At 44.7% G+C, this 19,673-nt stretch overlaps 2 protein-coding genes across 2 annotated transcripts in view; both read left to right on the top strand.

Moving 5' to 3' along the window:
• LOC139071803 (uncharacterized) overlaps window positions 1–6,573 on the top strand; it is a 10,832-nt gene extending 4,259 nt beyond the window's left edge. The window contains exons 2-3 of the mRNA XM_070554935.1: window positions 3,382–3,469; window positions 3,762–6,573. Of these exons, the coding sequence (XP_070411036.1) occupies window positions 5,506–6,537 (1,032 nt within the window). The 5' untranslated portion in view covers window positions 3,382–3,469; window positions 3,762–5,505 and the 3' untranslated portion in view covers window positions 6,538–6,573. The remainder of the gene's footprint in view (window positions 1–3,381; window positions 3,470–3,761) is intronic.
• Window positions 6,574–11,217: 4,644 nt separating this feature from the next.
• LOC139071646 (uncharacterized) lies at window positions 11,218–18,618 on the top strand. The gene is made up of 10 exons (XM_070554440.1): window positions 11,218–11,225; window positions 13,100–13,276; window positions 15,957–16,174; window positions 16,322–16,647; window positions 17,034–17,122; window positions 17,174–17,272; window positions 17,830–17,923; window positions 18,110–18,175; window positions 18,293–18,364; window positions 18,604–18,618. Exons 1-10 carry the CDS (start codon window positions 11,218–11,220, stop codon window positions 18,616–18,618), a joined length of 1,164 nt encoding a protein of 387 aa, XP_070410541.1.
• The last annotated feature ends 1,055 nt before the right edge of the window (window positions 18,619–19,673 follow it).

Raw genomic sequence — 19,673 nt, 5'->3', positions numbered from 1 at the left:
ATTAAACACGAAATATCTTGCGGCGCTGATCCCCAGCACTGCGGAGCGTTCCCGAGATGTCTGCTTGCACAAACAACACTAGCCTTGTATCGGATCCGACATCTGGAGAAAAAAAAGAAACCTACAAGGGAGCCCCATGATCAAAGCTGCATGATAGAGCGTCCGCAATGAGATAGTCCGAGCCTTTCTTGTGTCGAATCTCCAGATTGAATTCTTGGAGGAGGAGGGCCCACCGCATCAGCCGCTGGTTGTGGTTATACATCCGGGAGAGAAAGACGAGAGGGTTGTGGTCTGTAAAGATGAGAGTTGTAAATGAACTGTTTCCAACATATACATGAAAATGTTGTAGAGCCCAGATGAGTGCAATAGTTTCCTTTTCGATGGTCAAATAATGTCGTTGAGCTTGGTTGAACTTCCGAGAGAAGTAGCATACGGGGTGATCAAGCCCGGTGTCATCCTCCTGGATGAGGACAGCTTCAGCCCCTGCTCTGCTGTCGTCAACCTCCAACTTGAAAGGTCGGGTGAGATCTGGAGCAGCTAAAACAGGAGCACAACAGAGTAATTTTTGTGGAGACACAAAAGCGCTTTGGCATTTCGGGGTCCAAAAAAAGGGATACGAGTACTGAGCATATCAGTAAGGGGCTGAGCTATCACTGAGAAATTAAGGCAAAAACATCTATAGAACCCAGCCATCTCTAGAAATCGCCGGAGCTCATGACGAGTTGTGGGAGGCGGACAGGACACCATTTCCTGAATTTTATCGGACGTAGGAGCAATGCCACCTAGAGCAAAACGAGATGCCAGACGGTGGTCTGTTTTCCGAGCATCAGCCAACGATTTACAAGAACCAGGTAAATCCACTTGAGGACCTCCAGAGGCCAGATCAGGCGTTTTTACAGCTGGACCTGGTCGGGAGACATCATCAGTTCATAGCGGAAACAGCACGGAGTCCCTAAGTGAGATTTTGGGATCTTTCTTTAGCTGAGCACGGATTAGGACACAAGGCGGCAACAATTCTGATCCGGCACACCTCTCAGGAGAAGAGATGAGCTCATGAGGGGGTAATACTAGTCCACCTGCAGCGTCGTTTCCCAAAATCAGATCTACTCTCTGGGTCGGAAACTCAACTAAAATGGCTACCCTTAGGTCACCAGTAATCAACGGACAAGTGAGGTGAATATGATGAACCTCCGCTGGAACCCAACCCATGTCAATACGCCGCAACAACACAGAATAACCAGCCCGACTGGTTACAGAAAACGGTAACACACCGTTTTAGCAGGGATTGAGAAGCTCTGGTATCTCTTAAAATTACCACCTCATGGTTAGCCTTGTTGCCTAACAGAGACACCACCTCAGCTGACAAAAACGGATTAAAGCTTGAGTGAGGGGTTTCACATTTATCCAACCTGTCTGAGATAACAGCACAAGCAGTCATGGGCTTCGTCAGAGGGGGATTTCCACTCCTCCGTTTTTTCTGCTGGAGACGAAAGCAATCACGAATGAAATTACCTCTCTCGTGACAATAGAAACACTCAGGTGGGACATCATACTCAGAAGGAGTATCAGAGGGTCTCCTACGTCGAACGGGGTCAGCTCTTGACTCCCAGGACCGATGAGTTAAAGCGAACTTGTCGGCTAATGGAGCAGCAGCAGAACGAGTTGAGACCTTCTGTTCATTTGGGTATAAAACAAGTCTCTCCAGTACATGTTTTTTAAACTCCTCCATCATAATTAATTCTTTCAAGTAACCCAAGGAGTTTACCCCTGAAGCAGAACACCACTTCTCAAAAAGGACCGATTTCGCATGAGCATATTCAACAAACGTCTGGTGAGGCCAAGGTTTTTCTGAGCGAAAACGCTGACGCTGACGGTAGGCCTCAGGAACGAACTCATAAGCATTTAGTATGGCCGCTTTTATACACTCATAATTTGAAATGTCCATTAGAGACAGAGCCGAAATTACCTGAAGGGCCTTACCTGAGAGCCTGCACTGCAAAAGTAGAGACCAAACCTCACGAGGCCACTGAAGGGTCACCGCAATCCGCTCGAAAGCTAAGAAATAGCCATCCACCTCAGTCTCTCGGAAGGGAGGAAGGAGGGAGACACACTTTGAGACATCAAAAGCGGGCGGTAACAGATTGGCAGCCAGTGGAGACAAGGCGTCTCGGGAAAAAGCAGACACTTTGCCTGCTGGTGGTGGTCAGAGGGACCGGTGGCACCTGTGCTCGGCAGCCTCGCCTCTGTCAGTGCGCCCTAGGGCAGCTGTGGCTACATTGTAGCTCATCACCATCAGTGTGTGTGAATGGATAAATGATACACTGTAGTGTAAAGCGCTTTGGAGTCCTTACTCTGAGAGGCGCTATACAAGTGCAGGTCATTTATCATTTATCTCTTATTTCTCTCTGGGATTAATAAAGTATTTTTTTATTGAATTGAATTGAATTGAATGACCTCAAATTTGTCCCACCTCTAGTAACTTTTAAATTAAAGTTGAAAACGTTCATATTTTCATCAACCTTTGAATAAATGTTCTTATGCTGCACCTTCTGCACTGTATTTGCTCACCCTTTAACTTTAAGTTTCTTTTGAATTTTTAAATTGTATTTTCTGTCATGTTGGTTTTAATGTTCTTGCTATTCTTGCTAATGGAAAGCAAACTAAAGTGCCTCTTTGTATGAAATGTTCTATACAAGTAAAGCTGCCTTGCCTTATTTTTGAATGGCAGCAAAAGTTATTTCAGGTTTTGTGTGAAAAGACGTATAGGACTGCTCAGCTCACCAAACTGGCCTCATCAAACCACACGAAGAAGAGGAAAACAATATTTTAGCGACCTTCGAATCCTTCCAGGATGACAGGAGTCTTAAACGTGGAGAAAACTATAAATATGGCCATGTGGTTAGTAGCAGCAATGGGAGAGAAGAGACTCTGCAGTAAGGTGCAACTTCTGATTTGCATTCATTTGTTTATTCATTTACAAGCTAACAAATCTCTAAATACCTGACAGACATAGTCAAAATGCATATAATTTATTTTTTATTTTAGTTTCATTTAAATTGAAGTACAATATATGTGTGGTTCGGAGCATAAGGCAAATCGGATTAGAAAATAACTTTATAGATCCGTTCGCTTTTATTTTTTTTATTTTTTCCTGGAACCCATGCGCCCACTGGAAGGGGAAGAGACTGAAGTAAAGCGCCTTGGGGGGTCCCAGGACTCAAGAAGGCGCTATATCAAATGCAGGCCATTTACCATTTTACACACCATTACCAATACTTGCACTAATCACTGATCTTAGATGCATGTGTTGTTGCCTACATCTCTATAACAGCAGAATGATATAATGAACATTTTGTTAACATATGTTTCCTCTAAATGAAGGCAAAGGAGCCTTTTAGATGACCTGATGACATCAGGAGGTTTGCATCATCAATAGGACTTCAGCAAAGCCATTTCACAAAAGGTGCTGGTAAGTGAAATTTACACCATGAAACATGCCTAAATAATTTATGATAGAAATACTTGCCGTATTACCTAAATATAGATTTAGAAAAAAAGTTCACTTTAATATTACTTGTTGCACCTGCAGTCATTATCAAGGATAATGTCATCAATTTGTTGCACAAAGCTAGATTGAAAACTTAATTTAAATTATTTTATAATCTTCCAAACAAATTATGGCTGTGAGGAAATAATTTAGGTCATCCTTATGATGTAAAGTTGTAAAATGATCTTTTTTTTTAATGCTTTATTACCTCCAGTGCAATCATTCCAGACAAAATAAAGACTCCACCCATTCTCTTCTGATTCATCGATAGTCCTGCTGGGGAAGCAGTCGTCCATCGACAGACCAGACTTCCTTCATCTTGGGTACTACTGCCAGTTGAGGGTATCTTGGGGTCTCCAGGCCAACATGAAAATTTTAGTTCCTCACTTGGCTCCTCACAGTACAAATTAGCAAAATACAGACTTCTCATCTAATTTAGGTTTTTTTTTCATCTTTTTTTTTTGTACACAGTTGCTTTTACAATTACAGTATGTTTTATTTTTGTTGTGATTCTCCAAGTGAAATCATTCCTTCTAGATGCATTGTATAATAACCATGTTCTGATGTGAAAACATACAGGTTGTTTATACATTTTGTAGGTTTGTGGTTCTTATGTAGTTTTTTTCCACTATATTATATATTACTATAATATAATTATTTTGCTTTTGAACACAAATTTTATAATTTTATTTCACAGTTTGATATTTGTATGCTGTTTATTGATCATTGCAGTATCTTGAATCTTTGTTCATCACTTTGGTCAGCTGTCATGCTGTTTTAAAATGTGCTACAAAAGTAAACTTGGTATGGTATAGTATAGTGTTTTTTAAAGTAGTTCATAATTATAAAAACACAGATAGTATTTCATGGTTATTAAAACATATAAACGTTAGTTTCCTATCACTATCTGGCAACCAGATAAAATGAAATTGCAGTAACCAAATCTGACCACAGGATGTCACTACTACTCAATTCTTACATAGTTCACCTTAAAAACACTTACAAGCTTGCTCTGGCCAATTATGTAGAAGAGATTTTATTTTGTATCTCAGTCATCTGTTTTTAAATCCTAGTTAAATGATGTTTAGAAAGAAAGAAATATTCAAGAACTCAGCTTTTTGCTGAGAAATGTTAAGATGACTAATCAACAGCCAACAATTTATTTGGAGAAAAAAAAACAAATACAATTTGAATCTGCAACAAGGAAGTGAGTCAAGCGAAATAAATGCTCCAATTAATGTTTCTGTGGGATTATCATTCTGCCTCTATTGTATGATATGACCGCTGATATTCATGAAATTAAATTCAATTTTAAGGTGCCAAAGAGTGGAAGGTAGCTGTTTAGCAAGGCGTTAACAGACCCGTATGCTTTCAACATAAATGAATATTTTTTACATTCAAAAGAGGATCTTTCATTTGTTGCTGGCAGATTTTTGTTTCTGTAGGTGTCAACCGGCTTGCATTTCCTATGAATGCCTGTGGGTGAATAGGGCAGATGTGCTGTATGCTGGCCTTCCTCTCTGTCCCAGACCAGGACAACAATGTAGAGCCTCATCCATGAACACCAATGGCATCATGAAAACCAGAAACTGTCTAGAGCATGGGTTTCAATCATGGTCCTGGTGCACCACCGTTGTTGAATCACCTGTGCAGCAACTCCTCAAGCTCTGCAGAAACCTGTTAATTGTCACGCCCTGTCCTGTCTACTCTTAGGTTTTGTCTGTTCTCCGTTAATTGCTCCCACCTGCCTCTTGTTTCCCAATCACCATAGCTCCCGCTCCTCTTGTATTTAAACCCCTTCTGTTCTGTGTTCCCGGTCGTGTCATTGTTTCAGTGTCCAGCGTGTGTTTCTAATAAACCTTTGTGAAACAGACTCACCTGTTCGCCTTGTTCCTCCCCGCGGTTGGATCCTCATCTGATTACCGCTCGACTCACCAGGCACGCACATTCGTGACAGAATGACACGACCACCTGAAGGGTCCAGCGGGGAGATCCTCCCATGGAAGTATTTATTCCAGTTCTTCTCCGCCGACTATCGACCGGCTTCTCCTTCCCCAGCTCCAGCTCCGCCTCGCCGCAGACGGCGTCCCCGACCTTCTGCCTCGGCGTTCCTCGCCGCCCTTCCGGAACCGGACGGGACGTTGGAGGGAGAGATGCTCCGGGATCGCTCCAGCTTCGAGGGCACGAGGCTGGCTTTCTGCTCCCCCGGGGTTGGTCCACGGCGTGGGGAGAGACGCCGGAATCCACCGCAGCCCTGCGCTTCAGGACGGAGCTGCGAGCCCACCGCTGGCCGTGCTCGGCGAGCCAGTTCGGACACGTCCCCGGTCAGACCAGCTGTCCCGTCTCCGGCCGAATCGGCGTCTGCAGGAGGAGGAGCTGCGCTCGCAGCCCTGTGGGTGGAGCACGCCTGTCTACAGGTTGAAACAGCCCAGGTTCGTCAGACCATCGAACTCCAAGTCCTCCAGCTAGATGATCTGCTCGCTGAACTACGCGGGCTCCAGCTGGACGATCTGCTCGCTGAGCTCCAGCTGGACCACCTGCTCGCTGAGCTCCAGCTGGACGAACTGTTCGCGGCTCCGGCTGAACCAGCTGTCCCGCCTCCGGTCCACTCGGCTCCTCTGTCATCTGTGGGAGGTGGAGCCACACCCACAGTCCAGCCAACTGAACTGGCCAGTCAACGGGCTGAGCTGGTCCGGCTTCAACAGAGCGCCCATTCTAATCAGCTCCGACTCGACGCTCTGCGCTCCCTGTCTTCAGCACTAGCACTGCTCGTTCACTCAAGGCCTGTTCCAGGGGGGGTCCAGAAGCAGACGGTGCAGGCCCAGAAGCAGACGGTTCCGGTTCCGGCCCAGAAGCAGACAATGCGGGCCCAGAAGCAGACGGTACCAGCCCAGAAGCAGATGGGCAGGCCCAGAAGCAGACGTTACAAGCCCAGAGGTCAGTGGTTCGGGGACCGGCGGTCCAGAAGCCAGAGGACCAGAAGCGGATGAAAGTCAACACCGCCTCCATTCCAAGGGTCGACGCCTCCATTCCAAGGGTCGACGCCTCCAATCCAAGGGTCGACGCCTCCAATCCAAGGGTCAACGCCTCCAATCCAAGGGTCGACGCCTCCAATCCAAGGGTCGACGCCTCCACTCCTGAAGTTGGCTCGTCTGATGACGTCGCCGTCTCCACTCCTGAAGTTGGCTCGTCTGATGACGTCGCCGCCTCCACTCCTGAAGTTGGCTCGTCTGATGACGTCGCCGCCTCCACTCCTGAAGTTGGCTCGTCTGATGACGTCGCCGCCTCCACTCCTGAAGTTGGCTCGTCTGATGACGTCGCCGCCTCCACTCCTGAAGTTGGCTCGTCTGATGACGTCGCCGCCTCCACTCCTGAAGTTGGCTCGTCCGATGACGTCGCCGCCTCCACTCCTGAAGTCGGCTCGTCCGATGACGTCGCCGCCTCCACTCCTGAAGTCGGCTCGTCCGATGACGTCGCCGCCTGCACTCCTGAAGTCGGCTCGTCCGATGACGTCGCCGCCTGCACTCCTGAAGTCGGCTCGTCCGATGACGTCGCCGCCTGCACTCCTGAAGTCGGCTCGTCCGATGACGTCGCCGCCTCCCCTCCTGAAGTCGGCTCGTCCGATGACGTCGCCGCCTGCCATCCTGAAGTCGGCTCGTCCGATGACGTCGCGTCTGGTCTGACGTCTCCTCCGTGTCCGGTTCTGATGGTGACTCTGAAGGTCGCTCCGGTCCAGCCTGCAGGGACTTTGTCGCCGGTCCTGCTTGTGTCCCCGGCCCAGCCTGCAGGGCTCCTCTACCACAGGCGCCGCCCTCCCAGGGCCCGTCGCCTCCTCTTCTACCCCAGGTGCAGGCCCCCAAGGGTCCGTCCCCATCTCCTCATCTGCCCCTGGCACAGGCCTCCAAGGGCCTGTCCTCGCCTCCTCATCTGCCCCAGGCGCCGGCCTCCAAGGGACTGTCGCCTCCTCATCTGCCCCAGGCGCCGGCCTCCAAGGGACTGTCGCCTCCTCATCTGCCCCAGACGCAGGCCCCCTAGGGTTCGTCCTCGTCTCCTCATCTGCCCCAGGCGCCGGCCTCCAAGGGCCCGTCGCCTCCTCATCTGCCCCAGGCGCCGGCCTCCAAGGGCCCATCGCCTCCTCATCTGCAGCAGGCGCCGACCTCCAAGGGCCCGTCGCCTCCTCATCTGCAGCAGGCGCAGGCCTCCTGACTCTGCTGATCCCTGCCGCCTCTCCTGTGGTCCCTCGGTTCCTCTGGGCCCTCCCTCCGCGTCCCCCTCCTCCCGCCCTGCTCCTTGTTCCTGTGGGCGTCTGGGATCCGCCCTTTGAGGGGGGGGGGGGGGGGGGGGTTCTGTCACGCCCTGTCCTGTCTACTCTTAGGTTTTGTCTGTTCTCCGTTAATTGCTCCCACCTGCCTCTTGTTTCCCAATCACCATAGCTCCCGCTCCTCTTGTATTTAAACCCCTTCTGTTCTGTGTTCCCTGTCGTGTCATTGTTTCAGTGTCCAGCGTGTGTTTCTAATAAACCTTTGTGAAACAGACTCACCTGTTCGCCTTGTTCCTCCCCGCGTTTGGATCCTCATCTGATGACCGCTCCACTCACCAGGCACGCACGTTCGTGACATTAATCACCTGCTGATTGAGAATATGGTGCGTTGGAACAAGCTTAAAACTACAACATGCTGGATAATAACCCTCCAGGACTATAGGATTAAAACCCACTGGTTTAGAGAGCAAAAACGTTTTGTGATGCATTGATTTTTAGCATCACATGAACTTCTGCAAATAAGTTGTGAAACTGAAACATGAAGGAGGTTCTGTTATGTTCTGGGGCTGCTTTCTGGGATTCAAGAGAGAAATGTGCTGGCCTGTGTCAGAAAGCAAAACACACAGCTAAAGACCCCTAAGAGTGGCTACGAGGAAAACAATGGACTATAGGGCTTTGGAGCGTGATGTCACGCCACAGTGCATTGTGGGATCGCGGCGCCATGACAGTTGGCCAGAGAGGTAAACAAGCACACAGTGTTGGAGTGTTGGAATTGGGAGTGATAGAATCACGCTCAAAATTAGCGCAAAAGAAAAAGGGCTGTATCACGACCGATTGTGCCCAGACGTCAAGAGAAGGTACTTTGAAAAAATTGCTTGCTTCGGTAATGTGGACCCATATGAAATAACGAAGTGGAGTGGTAACCCAGACGATCTTCCGCCTTTGTCCTATCCCGATATCTTCGCATACCTTGTCTGTGGAGTAAGCGCATACACAGCGAAGCAGTTTAAGAATTATAAATCCCTGGAGGCCCACATCCAATTCACGAACGGCTGGGTGCAAGATTTGTCCGTCTTTAAAACTCTACGCTGCGAGTATGTTGTCATTAAGACAAAGGTAAGTCGCTTTGAACATGATAACTTTCTAAACAACTTCCTTGTTACAGTTTTTGATTTGCATGTACAGCCAACCCATCTATATTAGCCTTGGTTAATTACAGGCTTAATATTAAAAGTGATTTTTGTGTGTTTAAGGTCCTGCACTCGCAACGACTGAATGAAACTGCAGTACAGCCATGGGTCATTGTGAGCTCCAATGGGAGGGTTGAGGCTGCTCACTGCACATGCATGGCCGGAGTGGCAGAGACCCACATTGCTGCTCTGTTGTTTAAAGTCGAGTTAAGTGCTCGCCCCGTAATCGGAAGGTTGCAGGTTCGAGCCCCGCTCAGTCTGTCGCTGTCGTTGTGTCCTTGGGCAAGACACTTAACCCACGTTGCCTGCTGGTGGTGGTCGGAGGGACTGGTGGCGCCAGTGCTCGGCAGCCTCGCCTCTGTCAGTGCACCCCAGGGCAGCTGTGGCTACATCGTAGCTCATCCCCACCAGTGTGTGAATGGGTGAATGACTGATTGTGTTGTAAAGCGCCTTGGGGGGTTCCAGGACTCTAGAAGGCGCTATATCAAATACAGGCCATTTACTATTTTACCATCATAGTTGTTGTTGTCAGGACACAGATGTTTCAGAGAGTTGTACGTCACAGGTAGGTGAAGAGGAAGAGGTGTGGTTAGGCTCTGATGTACTCAAGAATAAAAGTGATTCTCTGATCAAGGCTAGGATGGGATTTGTGCTGAAATAGGCTACAAGATCTCAACATTTGTGATGAAAGTCATTCAGACACAATGTCAGTTTTAAAGGACAAACAAGGCTACAATGTCTTTATAACCAAACTGAGATTAAAAGTAGATTAAAACTCTTCCCATTGCTGATTTGAAATGGAATTACAACAAATGCTCTTATGCACATATTAAATATCTTGTGCACAAAGGCTCAGCACTTTTTTCCAGACACAGCCTTCATGTACTCATTTGAACAAAAGTGAAAATCTTCAAACCAACAATATGAGTTGGTAACTTGAGACTTGCACTGAAAAACATGATCCCTCAGTCTATTTGCATGTAGGAAGCTGTTCCCCGTGTTTGGCAGTATTCAAATATCGACAGAGGAAGCAGCACGATTGTTGACTTTGATTGTGTCTGCAAGTCAAATGAGTTTTCTAAAATACTGAAAGTAAATAAACAAGACATCCAGCTGGACACCAGGAGCCCGTTGCGCATCAACAACACTTACAAGAAACAACTCATCAGAACAGGTGATTATCCACGGGGGTGGGGGGTAGTCTGTAGTTTGTAATAATGTAATGGGTTCGGATGTAGCTTAAATAGCACAAAACATTTTGTTGGATTTTGTTAGTAAAAAGCTTGTGATTTTATGTAATTCTCACAACCTTGCCATAATCACCGATTAGTCAAATATTTTTATTTTTATATCAGATTTCTGAAAATGAAGAGCAGCATTTTTGGACTCCTCTTCTTCAGCAACATTGCATCAGGATTAACATCTGTGGTGTCACGAGACTACAAAATGTTTAGAAGTGGTGCTACCTGGAACGATGCACAAACATTCTGCAAGCAGTGAGTTTTGTTTTATTTTCATTCACAGTAAATTAATACTATTTATAAAATAACTGACTATGTACCGTACACCACTAATTTAACATTGTCTAGTTGACATTTCACTGGATTTTGTCAGAAAAACAACAGCAGAGAGCACAAAGCAGCAGGTAGAACGTTTCTGTCAAACAAATGCACAAAGAGGAGTCATCTTCATGACTGAAGTAAGACTGTATGCAGCTGCTTAATTATGATGAATATTTTTGTAAACCTAAAACATGCCAGTAAAAGATAGCATGTGCCTTAAAAAATACACATCTTTGGTCTAATTAACCTGTGTCTAACTTAGACAAACTCCAAATAAGTTTATATTTAAACTTTTACTGCATGTGAACCAGATTTTGTAAAATGTGTAATTGATTCACAATCCATCACAAGTTGCCCTGAGAAATGGAACATTTTATTAAACACAAAGTCGCCTTGGAAATTCTCTTTTCTGCAAAAGTCACCTTTCATCCTTTTGTGCTGCCCTCCTGAGTCTCTCCTGCCTCTATTAGCACAACACACTTTTAAAAAGTTTCTGTTCTTTGTGAGTCTTTGGTTGTAGGATCTGTATGCCTAAAACGAGGCAGGAATAGAACAATTTCTCCTACACAAGATAGAGCTGATACTGGAGGGGGTGTGGCTCTACTCTGAGCCCCTCCCAGATCGGGGGAGAGTGATTGTGAGAGTGAGGCGAGGGCGATGGTAAGGTACATCAACTTTCACAGCTTAAGATGGGGTTCCAACAATTAACTTTGAATTTATTAAATGAACTAAAACAAGTAAAATCTAAATCTAAGCCTACTGATGGGGCTGCAAAACATGGATACCAGACTTTCGTTAGAGAAACGATAAAACCAATTCACTCCCATCGCACGTGCATGCATCCAGGGTGTGGCGTAACTTGAGGTACACATGACATTGGGGGGGATCATCAGGGCTCAATCACTATTGTCAGCTCTCAGCCTGCATAAGAAAAGGAAAAGAAGCAAGAGTGAGGGCAAAAACACTTCTTAAAAATACTGTGGCAGCTGACCAATACCAGGCTGTCAGGAAGTGGCTCAGCATAGACTGTCATCAACGCATGCACACGCACGCACACACACACACACACACACACACACACACACACACACACACACACACACATGGAGAGAACAAGGCAGAACAAAGTAGAAGAGAAGGGTTCCCTGTAGGGATCCACAACTTCCTCAATCTGGAAAACAGGTAAATTAATCTTACTTTATGCTAACAGCTGAGTGGAGAGCAGGCCGTATCTTTTTGGGGAAGCTAGGATAAGGAGAAGACTTCTGTTTCTCCGGGTGACAACATGCAAACAATTCCTGCGGCAGGAGCAATCGATCAATTACAGACTCCATGAACTACTGCAGAGTTTGCATAATGTTCCCAATCCACACACAGGTACCCAGAACACAAATGCACTGCTTCTCACAGGGTCCAACGGATGTTTGAGCCAAAGCAGAGACAGCATGTTAGAGCCATCCCAAGCTCTATTTATATTAGCAGCTCCACTAATATGTCACTCAGTTCTTGGTGGCAGGTGAATTAATCCCACTACACTAAGATAACACGAATAAGTGGTGTTTGGTTAAATACAGGCATTGATGTTAGCTTCAGATGATTCAATACTTGACATGATGTTTATAAAACCAGTTCCAATCCAGACGTTCACCTAAGGCTCTCATTTTGGGTTAATGCAATAATTTCTTTTCTGCTTTAACTTCATCTAAGAATCGTAGCCTTACACGCGTTATTTACTCGTGCATTTTGATACATGCTAGCCTGGCCTGCCAGACTCCTCCTCTGTTTAATTCTGCACAGAGAAAGGGTCTGGGAACTCTCCAATTCAAGTAACCCCACCCCCTGAGAATCCTAACCGAGCCAGTCAGCACTGAGTAGTATACGTCACACACCGCAACCCCGAGTTTTTCATAAACATGGCGACTGAAGCGAAGTTTGCTGCGGCTCTTTCCTCTGTTCTAAGTGACCTGAACACATCTTTAAAACTACAACAAGTAGAAGCACTGAAAGCATTTCTTCTAAAGAAAAATTTTTTGCACTGTCGCCAGATGCCATTTTTGACTACAGCTAGAAAACTACAGCGTCGCGGACATCACACACAGCGACGCTCAGTTTCTCATAAACAACGAAGACAGCAGCAGAGTTCGCTGCAGCACTTTCCTCTGTTCTTAACGACTTAAATGTCTTTAAAACCACAACAAGTAGAAGCGCTAAAAGCATTTCTTCTAAAAAAAGAAAAAGATGTTTGCACCATTACCAGACGCTATTTTTGACTACAGCTAAAAACTACAGCGTTGCGCGGTACGGTCGGCCTTTTTCTTTGATTGGTTATTTTTGAACTGGCTAGTCCTGCCCCTTGTGCCCCTCTCTGCCTGTGAGTTATCAGACTCTCTCTCTGTGCAGAAGACTCTGTGCAGAATTAAATAGAGGACGAGTCTGGCAGGCCAGACTAGATTAATGCAGACTTAAAGCAACAAATAAACAAAACCTTTGATCACAAAATGTTTTAATATAATGTAAAACTTTTTTTTCCCTCCTAAAGACAGTTCACTGGTCTGGCCACCATTTACAAGCAATCCAATCTGACCATTTTAAACCCGTTGTGGTATTTTGCCTGGATTGATCCTCGTGGTGGAGTGGATAGTGCACTCTGGTTGGGTGGAACAACTGCAATCATTGACATCACCAACTGTGCTGCAGTCCAATATGTTGACAGCAAGTAAGTTGATACTGTTCTTCAGGATCATGTGTTTCACAAATTAGTATACAGGTTATACTGTTATATTTTTAATAATCATCTTTTGAAATCTTCTATGAGTCTGACAACCAGACAGACAGACAGACAGACAGACAGACAGACAGACAGACAGACAGACGGACAGACAGACCCTGGTAACCTAGGAGGCACCCAGTTCATTACAGGGCACCCTGACTGTCACCCATCCTTTCCACTCGATGTGTAAGTGGCGCTTAACGTGATAAACGTGTTTTACCTGCGAGCGCCCTTGAAACCGAAAGCGTTTCGAACACAAAATGGCAGCAAAAGTGTTCCATGCAGCGGGTCCTGCAAGGTCAATAAATCACTGGAGAACTGCATAACCACACATGATTTCAGGAGTTCACACAAAATCAAGCAAGGAGGAAGATGGCAGCATGCATCCTGAAAGGTCTTGATTTTCTGTTCTGCTTACTTCTGCTTTGGAAGTGTCACAGGTAATGATGCCCACTTTTTTCTAGTAAAGCAATTGGAAATCTGAATTTTACTTTTATTTTTTAAATTTCAGAATGTTTACCACTGCTTTTGTGTTTGACATCCAGTCTGACCCAATCTAAACTTGACATTGTGTAGAAGCTCATAAGTAAAACATAAACTTGAAGCTTTTACAGCAGTGGAAAAACTCCCATCCACTATAAATGCGGGTAATTGCTGCAAACTACATTTCGCAATGTGTATGTGTTTGGTGGAAAGGCCCAGTCACCCCTCCTTTCCACCAGACACAAAAGCATTGTGAAACGCCCGCAAAATGTACGCGAAACATACTTGAAACATACTTTGCTGCAGTTTAGTGAACGTATTCCTTTCCACCCATGTGTGTCACATTTTGGACCCATCCCAGAAGCATAAGGATGGGATGATTCCAGAAAATGTCAAACTTCACAGTTCAGATCGGGTCAGACAGAAGGTCAAACACGAAAGCAGTGTCAAACATCCTAAAACTTTCAAAATAAAAGTAACTTGCAGATTTCCAATTGCTTAACTAGTGTAATGTCCAACAATGGTCAGTTTTTAGGTACAGTTGACCATTCAACATCTGTTCAAAAAGAAGACACAAGACTGCATGTGTCCCCTTTTAATCAGCCTGCCTTCATCCCACCAGCTGGAGCTCAGAGCCTGCAGCTCTGAACACAGATAACGAAATGTCAACAACAACATTTTCACCTCAAGGACTAATCTTTCAGGATTCTTCATTCCTCCATATAAGGAACACTCGCAGCCCGGATTTCTTAAATCAGAGATGAACTTCTAAAACTTTTAAGCTAGATAATCATTAAATAAACATTTGTTTATTGCTACTTATAATAATTATAATATAATGAAATGTTTCATTAATCTGTGCTCAATGATTGAAGTTTGAAATTAATGTTATGTTGTGATTACAGTGACTGAAATATGTTTCAGCATGTTGATATGACAAGGTCATCACCATTTGCACTCACACAAGGAGAAAGTAAGGTTAAGTTAAACCCATGACACATAAATAATCCCTTACCCCAGATCAGAGCCTCCGGTATCAAAGAAGGCGTGTTTCTGAGTTTCTTGGTAACATTTCTCAAACCTGTCAGCCTTTGGTTGGCTACACAAATCATGAGAACATCAAAACTGGATCATTCTCGGGTGATTTCTCAGTTCTAGAGAAAGTTTCAGACCGGCCATCTTAAGCAACACCTCTTTAACCCATCAAATTTTTTGACACGTCGTCAAAATCTTTTTGCACCTGCAAAGCTGATACCGCAACAGTTCCTGCAGAACAAGCTGATATTGTTTAGACTCCTTCAGAGTCCCAGACGCGCGGTTCCATCCATCTGTTGTGACCTGGAGACAACTCTAAGACCGGTTTAGTGGGGCCGCAGTTTCTTCTACGGACCTCGGTGCCTGGTAGTCCGTGGACTTTGACATTCCGGATCTATCACGAGGGTCTTCAAGTGGGTATGTAGACACGACCGATAGCGTCTGATGTGTTTTGATAAGAACCAACTCCATAGCTTAACGCAAACTAAATTATTTTACATCCAGAACTCAGTCAGAACTTCTGTATCTAGGAGAGCTAACACCTTTCACACATAGGTTCTTACATCACATCTAGTTCCATCCACTCACAGTAAATGCTTAATTAACTTGTCATGTTTTAATTGTTTGTAAAATAAATTCTTACTTTTATAAACCTGACTCTTTTCTGAATCAAAACGAAGTGTGTGCAATCGCCTGATGAAGCAAGAATCCCAGATCTTCTGATTAAACACCGTAAAGACAAAGCAAGGTTGATATTCTATATTTAGATAGAGTATCACAGATTGTTGGTCATAAGTAGAGGTAATATATATATGCAGAGCACTCAATTTGCCAAACACTACATTAGCAAAAAATGGGCAACGTTACCCGTGAAACACCCATAGTGAAGGTAAACAGAAACTCACTGACCTTTTTAAATACATGTAGCCGTCTAGCCCTGTGCTTTATTTCACTTAGATGTGCGAGGAGAACAAATCAAGTGTGTACCCAAGTACAAAAATACACAACAATTTTGATTATTTTTACATCTTTTCTTAAGAGCAATCTTGTAAACCTCTTTTTTACTGTAGTGAATATTCTTTTTTTATTTCTCTTTTTCTCTTGAAAGGGTTTGCACCCAACCTTGTGAGATGAAACTCTTCTTCATCTGTCAGAGCATCGATGCAACTGTATATAAATTCATACCAGATGCAATGACTTGGAACCAGGCTCAGGCCTACTGCATCAATCAAGGAAAGGGCCAGCTGGTAAAATTGGGAACGAACAATGTGAACGAAGCTGTTAAAGAGCAGAACTTTCCCATTTGGACTGGACTCCAAAGAAATGGTATAGGCAAATATTTTCTAATTTTTAAAGATTTTTTTTCTTTACTTATTATACAGTTTATAGTGTTTTAGCTACATAGCACACCATGAGAGATTACTGACTTTATATTTGTTAATCATGTGCACATTTTCCACATCTGTTCTTCAGGTAACTCATGGAGCTATATCTCAGGATACTCACCATATACACCCTGGGCATATGGCGAGCCAAGTGCAAATGGCAACTGTGCCTCCATCAATGCAGTGACGATGGATTTAGCTAGCCAAGATTGTGGCATCAGTCTTCCTTTCATCTGCATCACAGAGAACGTGTTTTTAGTGAAGGAGAACAAGAGCTGGGAGGAGGCTCTTCAGTACTGTCGAGGTCTCACCTCTTCCACCAACAGCAGCCTCCGCTTTGATCTGCTCAGTGTGGAGCCTGGAGAGGAACAGGATTATGTGATGAACAAAGTCCTAGAGGCCAGCAGTAAGGAGGTCTGTGGGGAGTTACTGTGCATTGATGAAATAGTTGCTTTAGGTGTATTTAAACATGTGTGGTCTCAGGCAGACCTGTACTTAACTTTAAAGCTAAACTGGCAAATATGCAAACCAAGCTAGCTTTAAACATTTTTTCATGTCTCTTAACAACGTCTTAGGGATGATCGTTGATGGGAGTGGTGAGAGTTCTGTACCTAGTTTTTTAGTGAAATACATGCATCAACCTCATGCATTCATCAGAAACAAAAACATCTAGCAATTCTAAGTAGGTGTCTGGTCCCATTGTGGTGAAAGAAGCTGTTATGGTATTAACCCAGGGAAATGAAGGGTTTTTTTGTTGCTTTTTTTGCTTTTGTTTTCATTTGAAAATGACTCCTCTTCAGATTTGGATCAAATTTGGAAAATGCGCTACCAACATTATCTATAGTGGGAACGGTGTGCTGCTGACCTCTGCTCGGGTTGTTGTGGATCGGTGGGCAGAACACTTATAAGACCTCCTCAATCCCACCGGCATGCCTTCCAGTGAGGAAGCGGAGTCTGGGGACTTTGGCTTGGATTCTCCAATCTCTGGGACTGAGGTCACTGAGGCCCTGTCCACACGTAGCCGGGGATCTGCCAAAACGTAGATAATTTTCTACGTTTTGGCCTGTCATCCACACGAAAACAGAGTTTTTCACACGAAAACAGATCTTTTTAAAAACTCCGGCCAAAGTGAAGATCTGCGTTTTCTCCGTTTTGGGTGTCTGCGTGTGGACAGACAAAACCGGAGTTTTAAGGTCCGCAACGTCACTTTCCGCGACAAAAAAATGCTGACATCACGTGTGCGACCTGTGTTTACACTAGCCGACAGCTTGGATGCCCTCAGAGCTGCGCTCGCTTTATCAACTGTCCAAGCGCTTTTTGCTTGTTTGTTTTAGCAAGCGGAATTACTGCTCTTTGCAGAAGACCACAGACGAAGGAAGAGGTTAAGAACGGGGGAAGTACTGCCACCTACAGGTCTGGCATGTCCTTAACAACGTATTTATCCGGGTGCGTGTGGACAGAGTTTTCTTTTAAAACGAGGTGGTGTGGATGCAAGTTTTTGGAGGGGCAGATATTCATTTTTTTTAAAAACCCGGCTACGTGTGGACTAGGCCTGAGGTGGTCAAAAAATCTCCAGTTTCCCTCTCCCATTGGCAGCTCCTCTCTTTATGCTGCTCTGGTGCTGATTAGGAAATGTGGCACAGCTGTGCTGTCTGGAAGGAATAAGAGGTGGTGCAACAACCTCATTCTGGTGCATCCAACTCCTGTCCATTCCTCCTTAATATCAGGAGTGAATCTGCGGCTAAATATCTTTTTAATTTTTGACAGGGCAATGGCGGTGATGTTGCCAAATTTAAGTGGAAGTCCTGCCCAATCACAAGCAAGTTATCTATGTCGCTTTCGAAAGATAGTTAAAAGTTGGGCATGTCACCGTCAGGCTCTGCGAGCCCTTGTGCCGATGAATAATGGTGTTGCATGTCTCTGTACCCGCAAAGACGAAGAAGTAAGTTAGGCTTTAGATGAATCCTGAAATTAGCACATAAGGTGTCCTTTATTTTGTAATTAGTAAGTCTGTCTGTTTTAAGGGTGAAAATTAGTCACAGTGATGTTTGAATTCAAGGTGTGTACTACACTGAACATGGACCACAGTAAGCTAAGAAAAGAGTTGTCTCAGGAGTTCAGGATGTTGAAGGTAAATACTAGAAGCATGATGTCTGTCCAAAGTACAGGTAGACAAATAATTCAGATGTTTAAGGTCAACAGGACTGTGGACATCCTTCCTGGATGTGGACACAAGGTCAAACTGGTGAAAAGTTTAAGGGATGGATGGTATGAATGGAAAACAAAGATCCCAAAACAACTTTCAAATATATTAAAAGTCCACTCAATTTTTTTATTAGCTCTAATGCTAAAGTTGTGTACGATCGTCAGACGCCCTTCGATTAATGTTTTCATTTTTTGATTCTTTTGGATCGAACCATCCTGGTTGGAAATCTTCTTACTCATCTGATCTCTCCTGTTTGCCGGCCTACCTATGTTTGGCTACACCCGAAACGAGAGTTCATCACCACCGTGGGGGAGATGTAGTGGTCGGCGGGTGAAGCTCAAGTTGGCCTGGATGCGTACTAAGAATAGCGCATTGGCTATTGATGAGCACTGCAACACGTCTTTTTCTCAGAGACTTGAGTCAGGAGTGGTGGAATTCTCCTTGCTGTTCCCGGATCTTTTGCCATGGTATCCGACATTCAAATCTAAGGTCTATTAAGAGGATTCTCTGGATTTAAGGGTAGTTGTGATGCTACTTCTATAAAGTTTTCCTCTCTCAACGCCAGGTCCCTTTCCAATAACAATTTTATTTTGAAGGACTTCTTTGGCGAGCAGAATCTTTCTTTTCTCAGTCTGACTGAGATGTGGGTGGGAGCTGGTGAGTCCAGTGTGTTTTCTGAACTTGTCCCACCTGGATGCTCATATTTTAGTAATCCACATCAAGTGGGCCGTGGGGGTGGCACGGCTGTTGTTTATAAGGATGAAACTTGTTGTAAACAGATTTTCTTACCTGCTACCTTAAGCCATTTCTCAGTGTAGTGGCTTACAAACCGAGATACAACAAGTATTTTCTGGATGACTTTTCAGATTTTTTGGCTTGTTGCATCACTAGGTATGATAGACTTCTTAATATGCACATTTGCTGCCCTAACAAACGGCTGGTGAGGGAATTTTCAAATATTTTGGACTCTTTTGATCTAAAACAGCTTGCCTCTGGTCTGACTCATTGTGATGGACATTTGCTGGATCTTGTCCTGATGCAAGCTGTGTCTGTGACTAATTTATTGGTTCATGATAGATTTTTCTTATCACTGTCCTATTTAGTTGGAAGTTTTAGTTCCTTTTATACCTATTGCCCAGTGCCCAGTCTTGCAGTAGAAGGATCTTGAATTCCTCTACTGCTGAATTGTTTGCAACTGAGTTTCATAACCATGTGTCTGTCTGCTGGTGTCTGT

This window comes from Nothobranchius furzeri, chromosome 9 (assembly GCF_043380555.1).
Source record: "Nothobranchius furzeri strain GRZ-AD chromosome 9, NfurGRZ-RIMD1, whole genome shotgun sequence".
Lineage (NCBI taxonomy): Eukaryota > Metazoa > Chordata > Actinopteri > Cyprinodontiformes > Nothobranchiidae > Nothobranchius > Nothobranchius furzeri.
This window is presented reverse-complemented; position numbering and strand designations above follow the sequence as displayed.

What these genes read in the sequence shown, in the direction of transcription:
- LOC139071646 (XM_070554440.1), top strand. An exon ending in GTCCAATATGTTGACAGCAA is followed by an intron (nt 13,277 to 15,956) that starts GTAAGTTGATAC and finishes TTCTCTTGAAAG; the next exon opens with GGTTTGCACCCAACCTTGTG. An exon ending in GACTGGACTCCAAAGAAATG is followed by an intron (nt 16,175 to 16,321) that starts GTATAGGCAAAT and finishes TCTGTTCTTCAG; the next exon opens with GTAACTCATGGAGCTATATC.